Below are 15,629 nucleotides of genomic sequence, written 5' to 3'. Positions count from 1 at the left end.
GCTGGTCGTGGATGACGCTGGAGCTGTCGTCCGATGATGTAACCCAGTCACCAGAACTGTTTCCAGTTGAGGACGTGTGGGACAACAGCGGTATGTGGGAAAGCGTTATCCTGCTGGAAAACACCTCCTCGAATGCTGTTCATAAATGGTAGCACAACATGTCTAATCACCAGACAGACTTACAACTTTGACACCAGGAGCACTCCCGTGGGTATCCCACACACCCTGACTGCAAACAGTCGCACCCAAAGCGAAGGTTCAATGTGTCTAGCTCGCAGACAGGTTTGTAGCAGGCCGAACAAATACACCATCACCAATGGCACCCATCAGGAAACACAAAAGACCTCTGTCTATTGTGCCCTCTGATGAGCTCTCGCTTGACACCACTGACGTCGAAAAAATCGCGGCGGTCTGTGGTCGTGGAATGCAGACTACATGGAGTCTAGCTCGGAGCTGCCCTTAAACTGTTACCCATCGGTTAATCGGTTACTTCGTGTCAACGTGGTGTCAACGTGGTGCCACTGATGTTCTGTCTGCTACTGCAGGTGCAGTACGATGCGCCAGAAACATACGCCGAGCTCCACCGACTCTCCTCTCGGTAATGCGACGTGGCCTTCCGAGTCTTCCTCCTTGCGACGATACATTACCGTGACCACTGCTGCCAGAGATCTTTTACAGAAGCTCGAAATTTAGAATTAGCTCGAATAAAACGAGCTAGTTGCATTTCACAAGAACGATGTTTTCTAATTTCATGTCGACTTTGTGTCAATAGCCCTTTATTCACATGAAGTGTTGAGTGCTATTGTCAAGGGATTTCAAATTGATTCCTTATTTCTGGATTTCCGGAAGCTTTTAGACACTGTACCACACAAGCGGCTTATAGTGAAATTGCGTGCTTATGGAATATCGTCTCAGTTATGCGACTGGATTCGTGATTTCCTGTCAGAGTGTTCAGAGTTCGTAGTGACTGACAGAAACTCATCGAGTAGACCAGAAGTGATTTCTGGTGTTGCCTAAGGTACTGTTAAAGGCCCTTTGTCTGCCAAATCGTTTATGTAGGTAAGGATCAGCAATCTGAACAGCTGTCTTAGGTTGTTTGCAGATGACACTGTCGTTTATCGACTAATAAAGTCATCAGAAGATCAAAATTTCGAAACGATTTAGAAAAGATATCTGAATGATGCGAAAATTGGCAGTTGACCTTAAGTAACGAGAAGTGTGTGGCCATCCACATGAGTACTAGAAGAAATCCGTTCAACTTCGGTTACACGATAAATCAGTCTTATCTAAAAGCCGTAAATTGAACGAAATACCTAGGAATTACGTTTACGAACAACTGAAAAGGGAAGGGACACACAGATAGTGTTGTGGGAAAGGCTAACCAATGACTGCGTTTTATTGGCAGGACACTTAGATCGACGAAGGAGACTGCCTAGACTACACTTGTCCGCCCTATTCTGGAGTTCGTCCTCTTTTAGAATACTGCTGCGCGGTGTGGGATCTTACCAGATCGGATTGACGGAGTACATCGAAAAAGTTCAAAGAATGGCAGCACGTTTTGTATTATCGAGAGATACGGAAGAGGGTGTCACTGTTTTAATGATGTCCACCCAAAATCATTTCAAAGGCTTTTTTCGTTGCAGCGGAATCTTGTCTCAAAATTCCTATCACCAAATTTCTCCTCCGAATGCGAGAATATTTTGTTGAGACTGACCTACATAGGGAGGAACGACCACCATGATAAATAAGGGAAATCAGACCTCGTACGGAAAGATATAGGTGTTCGTTCTTTCCGTGCGCTGTACGAGATTGGAATGATTGAGAATTGCAAATTATATTTAAGTTCCTGGAAGTGGGTTTATGGAACCACCTTTCAGAGTATCCGTGTAGCAGCTGCAGTAGAAGTAGTAGTAGTAGTAGTAGTAGTAGTAGTAGTAGTAGTAGTAGCAGTAGTAGTAGCAATGTTCCACATTTCTGCCATGTCTCCTGCAATACCGCAGTGGAAACATCCAGCTTCCCGTAGCCCTGTTACACGACCCCGTTCAAACTCACTGAGGTGTTGATAATGACGTCCGTGTCGCCTTAAAGGCATCCTTGCGTAACAACTCACCACAAAACTACCTGGCAGATTAAAGCTGGTAGAGTACTTGCCCGCCGAAGGCAAAGGTCCCGAGTTCGAGTCTCTGTCCGGCACACAGTTTTAATTTGCCAGAAGAGTACGGATGCTCTTCGTGCATTTTGCGCAACTCCCTCTTGTTGTTGTTGTTGTGATTCTTCTTGTGTCAGTGTTTGTCTCCCATTGGTAGCTTCACATTTATTTGGTTACGCTGGTATTTTTCAGAGAACGGTGCATTACTACTTGACATTACATGTTTCGAACGGTCACTGCTGCTTACATTGTTGTTAACATATGTTCCCAAATTCTTCTCTCTAAATATTCAGATGAATTGTAGAAACAGTGGCACAGGACTCATAACAGTTATTTCGGTCCTCAGTTCCAAGGCAGACCTCCGCCCTCTCCTGTTCAGTGTAACTGCTGCATCCCGCAGCGTCATCAGTCTTCCTTATACGCTCACATGGATTATAATGCCCCCCGCTCGATCCTTTCCTTCCGCTATCCCTTGAAACACTTTCTTCATCAATGTCTCTCGTCGTAACATTTGTCCAGCCAGTCTGTTTCTTCGATTCATTAGGTCTCCAATATGAATATTTTTTGTTAAATGGTTGCCGGATATCTTCATTTCCTATTCGATCAAATAATGAGAGTAACGAGTATTAAAAGGAACCGGGCATGCGTGAACTGCATCAGCAAAGGAAATATGTAATTTGCCACATTTACCATTATGAATATGACCATTATCAACTGGTACAGGTAATTTCTGGATATTTTACAGCGATTCTCTCAGCACTGTAATCTTAATACCAAACAACGCGATGGTTCCTGTATTGCGACATTACACAGTCTAGGAATCATTGCCGTAGCGTAGTATTCTGAAAGATTTTACATAATGCCATGAACGAACTCCGCCTAACATTATTCTGAGTTCTAATAAGTGCTATATCATTATACTACATGACGCGGATTACATCACTTTATGTTACAAAGTTTTGGTCACACCTGCAATTCGACTTCATCAGATTATGTGAAGAATCTTTCGAAACTAAATCATTAAACATAGAAGCTGAAGTAATGATTTAAAATTTGTGCCAAGGCCGGCGCGAAGTCGGGTCTAGCCGGCCGCGGTGACCGTGCGGTTCTAGACGCAGGACTGCTACGGTCGCAGGTTCCAATCCTGCCTCGGGCATGGATGTGTGTGATGTCCTTAGGTCATCAGTCCCCTAGAACTTAAACCTAACTAACCTAAGATGTTAAGTCGTTCTAAGTCCAATAGTGCTCAGAGCCATTTGAACCATTTTTTTGAAGTCGGGTCTCTTGCTTACTAGGCAGATATGTCACCTTCTCTTCTGAGTGGAGATCATGGTATCATCATCGAGTTGAAGTTTATCCATAAAAATTCTTCTCCTGTTCGTAGAACAGCAGTCTCAGCTTCAATGACTGACTTTGGAGGGAGTTAAGATGTAATCCAAAGCAGTTTCTTACCTTCAAAACTTATTAACTTTGCTTTTATTTGGTTGATGCCATTTAATCTTGTATGCACTGTATCTGAGAGTAGAGGCCCCTTAGCACCTATTGTAAAATCCTACAGGATGTTTCCTTTCTCTGCCTTTATCTATACCAAAATATATTAAAAGTTTCCTTAGAATGGTGGTCCTGAAGGGCGAAACCACAGCTAACACGCTTGGAATTTTTTTTACCAGAAACTGATTTGGAAGGTGACCTGACCAGAGCTTGCGAAATGTGTCTCCGCTCACTGAATAAAGATAGACTTTAGGTGTCTGAAGACTTGAACAGTTTCTGCTTTTAACACTTAATCCGCTCTGTTAGTTGCTCTGACAACAATGCTTTGTTAATCTTTGGAAATCCAATACCACAACCTACCCGACGAGTGAGAAGCCAGTGGAATCTAAATATGTCAGTCCTACAACAGGAATTCGCAACAACATGGCTTAATTTCAGTGTTGTACGGTATTTTACTTCACACGCATCTTGTAGTTTTAGATTAACAACAATGCCTCCTAAATTAGTTGAGTAATTAGAATTGAGAGTATGACCCTTAAGACTATTAAAATCTCCCCTGTTTAAAAAAGCGTAGTCTACTCACTGAAGAACAGCTCCCTGCAACTCATAGAGCTGCAAGAGCCTCATCCTTTATAAGTACTGACAGGAGGCGCACATAAACCAATAGTAACTCCTGCCACATTTATTCCAGTACTTTTTCTCGATTGTAATTTATGAACATTACGTACCGGAATGCCTTCTATAGCTAAAATGGCCGTGCCAACGTTCGTTTCAATGGATGCATTGTAAAAATCAACAAAACCGGAGAAAAATATCTGTGGGGACATGACTTCCTGTAGGACAGCAATCTCCGTACTTGATTCATATAGAAACTGTTTCAGAACAGATACTTTATGTGGTAATCGTACATCAGAGTAACATCTGGGAGTGACGCTATTTGTTATTGTCCGTCATTTCAGGCCATTCCATGTTTTACCTGCCCTGAGAGTCTGACGCGAGACTTCAGTTCCGTTTTACATTTGAACCTTTCTTTTTTTCCATGTCACGGATTGTGTTGACACTGGCCTTCACCGAATGTCTGGTCCACCCACTCCCTGAGCAGGTTTCCGCGTTGGGCAGCGTCGATGAATCTCAGGGGTTGCCTGTCGGCAGCATCCCGTCTGTGAACCCCGTGCATACGCAGTTTGCGAACATTCTTCCAATGTCCGGTCACTTCTGCGTTCACTATCGTCTGCTGTTTGTTTGCTGTTGCTGTCGTGCTCTGCTTGTCCGCTATGGGACTGAGGCGGTGACGTCACGGGTTGACAATTTCTCGCTACGTCGTCATGTTAGATTTCAGCTGCAGCCGCATGCAGATCGGGTCTACGTTGACTGATACGCCTGTTCTACAGTGTGGGTCCACGCTTTGCCAGCTGCTGGAAGGTCCTGAACAACAGGACGGGGCTGTGACGTCGCCTCTACCTACTCGGTTGCCTGAGACGCACTCGACTTGTCTACTGATAAACTTGGATCCGAGTTTAATCTATGCTTACAACTTTTTATGAAATTATGGTTTGCACTTTTTTTCTGAATGTCGCCAACAAAATTCAGTCAGGTTAACTTCCTCTTCATCTGTACTATTGCCGTCACAAACTTGACGTCTCTTGTTAGTGAGTGTACCACATTCAACAACCGGATTGTCTACCGGGTTTTTCCTAAGTAAAGGTGGAAATGCTTCTAGAGTATTTTGTGGCCTCTCCTCCACATTTCCCGTAATGCTGGAACCTTCAGCAAACTTGATTGGATTTTCCGTGACAAGATCAGCCAGTGCTAATTTTTTACGCTGTTGTACATTGACTTGTACCATATGTAATGAAATTGGGCTTCTCCCGCAAAACTGTTTTGTAATACAAACCCAGTTTTTGACAAAGTCTGTCCACTGTAAACCACGTGTGTGTTCTAACCAGAAATAAAAACATGAGATGCGATGTTTTATTTGACATGCACACCGACAGACGGGACACCACTAAGGCATTGCAATCTATGTTGGCTTGACCATAATTCATTACGAATTTGCTTGATGTTGCAATACTTAGATAATTCGTCTTTTAAGTAGCAGTTTTCTACCTCAGGGGGCAAATTAACCACTCTGACCTGTTTATAATGAACATCAGCGTTTGAAATAGTAACTGTACTCACCGAATTGTCGCGATGACGGAATTAAGCTTCCCTTTCAAATCGTAATAAGCAGTTTGGATGTGACAAAGCAACCTCCACTTTTGAGTATAGTTCATTGGAAATTCATGACTGCATCTGATCTAAAGTAATGCAAACATCATCAACAACCCAAAGCTTCCTGGGAAAAATGGCAGACACAGCATTTATTATCAGCGGCCGTAGACCCTAACAACAACGAAACTACTGTAAGAGTTTGGGTGATAAGCCGCAAGTAATCAAATCCAAGTTGCAAGGTTTCTTTTTGTCACACTACTACTACTGTGCACGGGAGTTCGTCGCAGTGGTTGACTTTTTCTGTAATGTGTTATTCATTCTTGTAATAATAAATTTTTTCTTGTTCTATTTTTTTAATTCTGTTCTTTACAGACTGTTGACCAGAGAAATTATAAACAACATATTGATATGGGCTACGAACAAATCACTTTGGTTCACATGGTTTCAGTGGACTTGGTGAATACCTAACTAAGTAGAATAAATAAATAAAACAATCCAGAGGAATTGACTCCGGCTGTGAAAGGCGACGAACCAACACCTGTTCTGTCTTTACGAGGCGTAAAGTTTGACATATGAAAACTTTATTAAAATTATGCAAATGTGTTTGGAACTTACAGAGAGTTACAGGTTAAATTTTAATTGACTATTTCTCTGGTAAACCGAAAAGGATATGAATATGGTGAGAACTTTGTCCAGTGCAAGACCCTCGCTTGGCTGCGCTGCTTCACTGCTTTTGTAACTACCAAGGCCGCACTCAGTACCTGTTTTGTTACGATAAGAACATATTCCGCTATCTGAAAATGATTCTCTCTCCTCCTTATCTGATAATATAAAGCGGAAAGTGTCATACCTCTTCATCTGATCACTCGCTCTCAGACGTTTCTGACAACCATGCCTTCACGAGTAGCTGTAACGCTTACTATCGCGGTAAGTAAGAAATATTTTTTATATACCACGGAAGTTGCAGCTGTCATTCATTTGACACTTGCCTAGAAGACTGAGGTAGGAATTCGGTCTGTTCTTCGCTACATCGAGGAATGATGGACGAAAGAGGCGAGTGACTACCAAAAAAACGTCATTGTGGTCCTCCGTTGTTCATCGTACTTGAAATGTTAGCCATCACTGACATACGCTTTGTATTTTGTCATATCAGCTTCATTTTACCACCTATGAGTGTATGTACGAAGCAGTTGTTAGTTTGAGACAAAAAAAAAAAAACTGGACGAGAAGAAGTAAATGAAGTATTATTAGCGACAATCTTTATTTTTTAATGAAATGTTCTCACAACGGCATGCACGAGCTCATTAGTGACCTAGCGCTAGATGCGATTGGTGATACGTAATTGGTCGAGTTTCTTTGAATTGTGTAAGGCAAACGCTAGGACTGGTGCTAACAAATAACTACGGAAAATCGTACTGTTTATCGCTGGACGGATATCCGATGTTCCGTTCTCCAAAATTGCGAGTCAGATAGCTTACCACTACCCAGGCGCGCCTGACCTAACAATTGGATTAACAGTCGGATCATAACGAATCGTCGTGTGCGATTAAAACCATTAGTAATTTTCTATTCACAGTCAAGTAAAGTTTTTGGCCAGGGGATTATTCAATATCCTTGGCACAAGTATTTGTTGTTTCTTGCAAGAAAGGTCGATTAACGAATGGCTTTTCTTGACATTTGTAAGGGAACTGAGATTGGACTGAAGACCACAACAAGAACAATTTCACCAGAGACTAGCAAGGAGAGCTGCATCAAACCAATCTATCCTGTGCAAGCTTCTTCAAGTACCTACTGCAACCTACATCCTTCTGAATCTGCTTAGTGTATTCATTTCTTGGTCCCCCTCTCCGGTTTTTATCCTCCACGCTGCCCTCCAATACTAAACTGGTGATACCTTGATGCCTCACAACATGTCCTACCAACCGGTCCCTTCTTCTAGTCAAGTTGTGCACAAATTCCTCTTGTCAATTCTATTCAGTACCTCATCCTCATTAGATGAGTGGATCACGTAACTAATCTTCAACATTCTTCTTTAGCACCACATTTCGAAAGTTTCTATTCTCTTCTTGTCTAAACTATTTATCGTTCATGTGTCACTTCCATGCATGGCTACATTCCATACAAATACTTTCAGAAAATACTTCCTCACTCTCTAACCTATACTCGATGTTAACAAATTTCTCTTCTTTAGAAACGCTTTCCTTTCCATTGAAAGTTTACATTTTATATCCTCTCTACTTCGACCATCAGTTATTTTGCTCCCCAAACAGTAAAATTCATCTACTACTTTAAGTGTCTCGTTTCCTCCTAATTCCCTCAGCATCACCTGATTAAATCGACTACATTCCATTATCCTCGTTTTACTTTTGTTGATGTCCATCTTGTATCCTCCATCTTATATCCTCCATCTTATATCCTCCATCTTATATCCTCCATCATCCTCCATCTTATATCCTCCATCTTATATCCTCCATCTTATATCCTCCATCTTATATCCTCCATCTTATATCCTCCATCTTATATCCTCCATCTTATATCCTCCTTTCAAGACAGAAACAGTAAAGGACCTGGAAGAGCAGTTGAACGGAATGGACACTGACAGCCGGTCGAGGTGACCGAGCGGTTGTACGCGCTACAGTCTGGAACCGCGCGACCGCTATGGTCGCAGGTTCGAATCCTGCCTCGGGCATGGATGTGTGCTGTCCTTAGGTTTAAGTAGTTCTGAGGTCATCAGTCCCCTAGAACTTAGAAGTTAACTAACCTAAGTCCCATAGTGCTCAGTGCCATTTGTAATTCTGCCAGAAACAAAAAATATTCAATGTCATGAGTAAACCTCAAACTTTTTATTTCTTCTCCATGGATTTTAATTCCTACTCCAACTTTTTCTTTTGTTTCCTTTACTGCTTGTTCACCATAAGGTTCTACCATCCCCAATGTTATTCAATTTGTGTCTCACTTCCTTCCCAACCACTGCTTCCCTTTCACACCCCTCGACTCTTATAACTGCCATCTCGTTTCTGTACAAATTGCAAATCGCCTTTCGTTCCCTGTGTTTGAACCCTGCCACCTTCAGAATTTTAGAGAAAGCTTTTGACAGTGTGACTGGAATACTCTAAGGAAAGGCAAACCTACTTTTGTAGCATTTGTAGACTTAATCTACCTTCTAAAACAAATCGTACGGTCAGTATTGCCTCATGTCTTCCAACATTTCTACGGAATCCAAACTGATTTTCCCTAAGGTCGGCTTCTACCAGTTTTTCCATTCGTCTCCAAAGAATTCGTGTTAGTATTTTGCAGTCATGACTTATTAAACTGATAGTTCGCTAATTGTCACACCTGTCAGCACATGCTTCCTTTGGGATTGGAATTATTATATTCTTCTTGACGTCTGAAGGTATTTCGCCTGTCTCTACCATCTAGCGAGCAAGATGTATGAGTTTTGTCAGGGCTGACTCTCCCAAGGCTATCAGAAGTTCTAATGGAAATCTAAATCGAAACAAAACCCCGGGAGTAGACAGGTCTTGAAGTGCAGCAGTATAATGCACACCTTTCTGCACACAGATCATTCATTTTCAATAAGCTACCACAAGAATTCAAAAATTTTAGCAGTAATCCATGCGCTTTCAAATTGAAACTAAAGAGTTCCCTCATGGGTCACTCCTATTCTGTTGAGGAGTTCCTTGAAAAATGTAACTGATTCTTATGTTATATTGTTGACTGCGTTTACATAAGGTTATGGCTAAACTTTTTTTGGGTTCATAAATATTTTATTTTCTATCGATTATTACTTTTACGTTGTAATTTCATGTGCTGACACTTTCCATGACCATGGAGATTTGCTCCTACGGAAGTAGACTTGTAAATAAATAAATTAATTAATTAATTAATTAATTAGAATCTGTGCCAGCTCTGGGGGCCCTACTCTTACAGGTTTAGCGCCGTAGAGGTACTGCACACTGGCTGGTAATAGGTCTATCACGAACCATGCTGAAAGAAACAAGTGTCAATCTGGGATTATGCAAAAGGAGATTACTTATGTCAGCGCGTTTAGTCAAGCACTATACGGTGTCCATCTCACGCTGATGAACGTTCTGTTTATGCTGAAGGTATTTCGATAGTTACAAGGCATGGTGCTGCGGACATTTGTATCAACGACCACTGCACACCTTTTACGTTTTGGTCAGAGCAGCCTTAGCGACATTGTTCTGTAATATCTACTGTATGGATGTTTCATATGTGCTGTTGGGGAGAGGAGATGACCCCAATAGTGGTGCATCATTCAGCTCTTTAGGCGAGTAACAGGCACGGTTTCCTTTCGTATAAATATGCGACGTAGGGTTAGTGATGACTGTATCGAAATGGATCAAGTACTACTGTATGATTAATGGCCCAGCGAGCGTTTCCAGAGACGACATAACAGCAGGAGGGAGGCTATTTGCTATTGTCCCTCCCTTTGGCTTCAACCATATAGTTAGAAAAGTGAGTAACTGCATGTTTGGTATACAATATGATATATACAGCGCAGACATTCGAATTACATTAATTCCAGGTGAACGTCATGGTACACTTTGTATATTCACACACTTAAGGCATCCAGCATGTGAAGATGTGGCATGTGGACTGTGTTGTGTCTGACTTACAACTGGTCATCTGCTCCTTGCAGAAAGTGGGCATACTGACATAGCCCGTTGTCGACATCTGCCGAAACACGTTCGTCACCGATGTAGGTTGGGAAATCCTTTGTTATCAAGACATCGAGAAACTTGCGGCATTGTCTGTCATAGTGTGAAGACCCTAGTAGAATCATATGGTTAAGGTCTGCAATCTCAGTTGGGTGGACGTCGCAGTGCGGCGATGGCTGAACTTTCATCTTACAAAGATGTGAAGGGTAATAACCGCGTTGTTTAGCGGCTGCTGTGGTCAGTAACTGCTGGCTCTGAGGACAGCTCATGCTAGCAGTGGCAGCTGTTGGCGTCAGCAAAGCAGTCGTCTACAAACAACGTCCGCGAGCAACTGAGTACATCGGAACACAACTGAGAGAGGGGGTCTGATTCAGGGAGAGTGGGTTTCATGAGAGTCTGTCGACCTGTAGTTCTCTCACCACGGCACACCTATCCCAGAAGGAACCACAGGTTGTAGCAGACGGTATAGCCATTAGGTGGCTAACATTTCATATGTTCTCATTTTCTTGATTAGTCCTCTCTGTCATAAACTTGGCCAGGGCTGTAATATTGCCCAACTTCACCCTTCAATGGCGCTGTCTTGCTTGCTCCACTTCATCAGCTTCCTGAATAAGCGCTCTTTCATTCCGAGTACGTGCAGTCCTGAAGCGGTGCCTGGTCTTCATGATGATGCTCGCTTCCCTCTATATGAAGTGGTTTTGCTGAGCACTGCAGGAGCAGTTCATCGCACCTTACGGAGTCGTGTTGCAGCATCCCTCCACACACTGTCATCTGTTTACTTTCCTGCTCAACAAAAACCTTAACATACGTAAGTCTGCAGGCTTTCGTGGCCGTTGCCACTGAAGTTAAAATCGTCTGGGTTGTTAGGCTGCGTCATAATTCCTTTAAAATAAACGACGCGTCGACCCCATTACTATCCTGAAGAAGATCCCAGCAGAGGGGTCGAAACGTCGATTATTTTAGAGGAATTATGACACGCTCTAACAACCCCGATAATTTTAACTATTGTGACATATGTTTTACAAATTTGCAAAGTATTACAGAATGTGCCTCTTTCTCTTCCTCTAGTTCTAACCATAAAGCACAAGGTTCATGGGCTTCTCCTCAATTCTAAACGATATTTTTACATCCGGGCTCACAGAAGCACGAGGTGTCGGCCGTGACCGCACGGAATGATTATTTGAGTCAAAATGGGTTCTCTGAGACTTTCCATTAACAAGTCTGTATTACGTTCATGTAAAGGGTTTATCAAGTACTTCATTTACAAGTACCATATCAGAATAGAGCAGCTTCGCATACAAACATTTTAGTCTATTATTTCACTCATTTCAGGCATTTACACACCTAATCACAATTATATGCAGCTAAAGCGCTCTCGCACACATTAGAATTTTGTCACTTGTGGTTTCTCCCTAAAAAACGCCAGGCCTTCAGAAATGTTGCTTACTATGTTGCGGAAAGCTGGATTTGGTTTTACATAGTAAGCGTCTTCGTGATGTGCTCCCAACATAAAGACTGCTCCCCTGTCTCGTGCCCACCGTTATTCTATACTGTTATTCCTCCTTCAGAAGGTAACGTTCTCACCTACGCAGGTGATTCGACTCACTACAAAGACAATGCAAAAGTTTTCCGTTTGTAAAACAGAAGTCCACACGAGCAACATCGGGATAGCCTGCCACTGTGCCAAAAATATGTCCTGTGACTGAACTCAGTTATCCCATCTAAGAACGAATTCATGGGAATCAACCACCTCACCATCCTTAAACACTTCTCTCTGTCAGTCTCTCCGGGTTTCAAACATGTTTACGATTATTTTGTGTAAAATACGACTCAAGACCAAAGGTTATCATGCGTGCGAAATAGGATTACCGCTTATGTCTGAGATAACCCCAATTCAAAATGACCGATTCAATTTTTTCAAATTTTCAGAAGAAAAAAGTATTCTAAACCTTACAGGATGGTGAATGATAACGAGGCGTTTCCTATTATCAAGATAGCAAATGACTTGTTAGGCATAAAGATATTAAGTTTTAACCACGAGAGAGATGGGCTGTTTCCAAAATTAACTTAGGGTTGAAAAAAAAGTTTTTTGTTTCTTCAAGTATATTTGCAATATGGGCCTTTCTCATGATAAAAATGGGTATTGAAAAAATCAAAAACCTTGTTTTCTTTTCTTTTTTTAATTGTATTTGCAATATTTCTTAAATATCCAAATAAATATTGTGCATTCAGACAAATCAACTGAAAAAACCTTGAAAACAGCGTATGGTTCTGGAAGTCTACACAAGAAAATGAACTTGTCATTAGAATTCTTGAGGAGTTTTAGCTTTCGTGCTAGTAGGTAAATGGTAGATCTCATCGTAAAATTCCTTGTCTGTATCTGGTACGTATTGGTACAATTTTCTTAAATCATCAATTTTCTTGATGTTTATAAGAATTTTCCCGGCAGAAGGCGGATTATTGGAAGGATCTGTGAAGACCAGTAATGAGCCAATTTGTTGCTCCTTTAGTAAACGAGATCTCCCCTCTACTATAAAATCTATGAAGGGTTTCGGAATCACAACTCCTGCCTCTTGACTTGTAATCTGAAATTCGTTGTGACAAAGAATAGGCTTATTTTCCATTGAATGAGATGTTCGGCCACAACGTTCAGTTTGAAGGACTTCGTTTTTGCAGAACGTAGGCCATCAAGTCTTGAATGCCGCCACATCCTGACGAGTAACACGCTTTACATTGAATATCTAATGGTAAGGTCATCAAAATAGAATAAATTCATACTGTCGAGAAGAATAAATCCTGTCCTGACGTCGGATTTTCCTCTTTGCGACCGAGATTTTGCGACGGTAATCTTTGAAGAAATGGTCGCAAGCTATTCTCTTCCATTGGCGATATACACCAATGAACCGAAACATTATGATTACCTGTTTAGTAGCGTGTTGTTGCACTTTTCGAACGCAGTTCAGCAGAAATTCATATTGGCATGGATTCTACAAGTCCTTGACAGGATACTAGAAATATGTTAACCTAAGTCTAGGCATTTAGTTCAAGTATTTCCCGCGAATTACGGGATGTTTGTTTAGGGCACGCAGCTGTCGCCCTATATTTGTACCAAATGGAACAAATCAGGCACATTTGCTGGCCAAGACATCGGTATGAGTTCACTAACGCCCCTCAAAGAACTGCAGCACGATTCTGACCTTCAAACACGGGCAGTTATCCTGCTGGAAGACGTTTTCGCCACAAGGTGAGACTTTGTAGCGGGCCACTTGCATCGCTTCATGCCTAATGTTCATGCAGTTCAATGGGGCCGTGTTGCCGTTGATTACCGCCACAGATCCCATGGAAGCCCAATCAAATGTACCCCATAAAATTATTCTGCTCTCACCAGCTTGCATCTGTGGTGCAGTGCATGGTTCGTGGAGCCATGTACCTGGATGACGGCGTGTAAGGACCCAGCTATCGGCTTGGTGTAACAATAATGCGATTCATTCGACAGGTGACAGAATATAGCATTTTCAGTCATTGCCAGATATGATTACCGTTGGCACAGCATCACTGAGTTTTCACCCTGCATCGCTAGAAACCTCTTTTCTCTGTGAGGTACTGGATGGGTTAAATAAAAACAATATGCACAGCTTTCAAAACATTTTGTTTAAGTAAGGCATTTGATTGTATTCATCGCAAAATATTGGTCCAGAAGTTGGGCCATTACGGAGTATGGGAGAAAGCTCACAATTGGTTCACCTCTTATTTTAGCAACATACAGCAAAAGGTCATTATTCACAATATTGAGAATGGCTGAGATGTGGGGTCTCGGTGAGTCAAGTGGGGGGTGCCCCAGAGATCAGTGTTGGGACCACTCCTGTTCCTCTTTTATATAAGTGACATGCCCTCTATTATTATGGGTAACTCTAAAATACTTCTGTTTGCTGATGACATTAGCTTGTTAGTAAAGGATGTTGTGTGCAACATTGGTTCAGCTTCAAATAGTGCAGTTCATGACCTACGTTCATAGCTTTTAGAAAATAAACTAACGCTAAATGACAGCAAGGTTCAGTTTTTACGGTTTCTCACACACAATTTAACAAAACCTGGAATTTTAATTACCCAGAACGGGCATATGATTAGCGAAACTGGAAGCGTTCAAATTTCTTTGTGTTCATATAGATAGTAAACTGTCGTCGGAAGCCCAGGTTCAGGATCATGTTCAAACACTTAATGCTGCCATTTTTACTATTCGAATGGTATCTGAAGTGAGTGACCGTTCGATACGAAACTTATTTTCATTGGCTTATGTCGTATGGTATTATATTTCGGGTTTACTCTTCCCATTCTAAAAGGATATTTTTGGCTCAGAAACAGGCGCTTCGGGCAATAAGTGGTGTAGGCTGACGAACCTCTTGTCGAACCCTGTTCACGAGTCCGAGTGTTTGGACATTGGCCTACATGTTCTTGGGAATAGACAAATATGTTCCTTACTGCCATTTCTTGTTAATAATATATCTATAAGGAATAAGCAGCTTTCACTCCATTAATACTTGGCAGAAATCAAACCTCCATTTGAATCGGACTTCCTTAACTCTCGTGCAGAAAGGTGTGAAGTATATTGCTGCATCCATTTTCAATAAGCTACCACTCGAATTCAAACGTCTTTTCAGTTTCGATCTGAAAGCGCGTGGATTACTACAGAGTATCCTCATGGCTCACTCCTATTCTGTCGAGGAGTTGTTCATCAGACAAGCGTTTCTTAAAGTTGGTTGATACAAAAGACGAGGAAAAATATTTTTCTCCAAGGACTAATTGATGTTCAAAGTTATTTACTGTCTCAATCAGTTCCATAAATTTTTCAAACGAGGAGAACCAAAATAATACATTTTCGATAATAATAAGCTTTTATTGCTACCTAGTAATGAGTACCATATGTAATGTATCTGTTTGACAAGAGAATTAAATACAATGCCTTTTGAACAAACCTCAAAAATTGGTCATCATCAAACATTAAAAATACACGTAAGTGCGGACAATTCAGTTCTTTCATTAATAGTCTGGAAACCCGTGCAAGTAAGTTTCTACTGTGCCAAACTTGAACAAGTTCC

The 15,629-nt window shown here is 41.6% G+C and overlaps 1 protein-coding gene across 1 annotated transcript in view; it reads left to right on the top strand.

Moving 5' to 3' along the window:
* Nucleotides 1-6,700: 6,700 nt before the first annotated feature.
* Nucleotides 6,701-15,629, top strand: part of LOC126267960 (uncharacterized) — a 34,495-nt gene continuing 25,566 nt past the window's right edge. Inside the window, exon 1 of the mRNA XM_049973294.1 lies at nucleotides 6,701-6,778. Coding sequence (XP_049829251.1) covers nucleotides 6,743-6,778 — 36 coding nt within the window. The 5' untranslated portion in view covers nucleotides 6,701-6,742. The remainder of the gene's footprint in view (nucleotides 6,779-15,629) is intronic.

This window comes from Schistocerca gregaria, chromosome 4 (genome assembly GCF_023897955.1).
Source record: "Schistocerca gregaria isolate iqSchGreg1 chromosome 4, iqSchGreg1.2, whole genome shotgun sequence".
NCBI classification, from domain to species: domain Eukaryota; kingdom Metazoa; phylum Arthropoda; class Insecta; order Orthoptera; family Acrididae; genus Schistocerca; species Schistocerca gregaria.
Note: the sequence above shows the minus strand (reverse complement) of the source record. Positions and strands in the feature narration are given on the sequence as shown.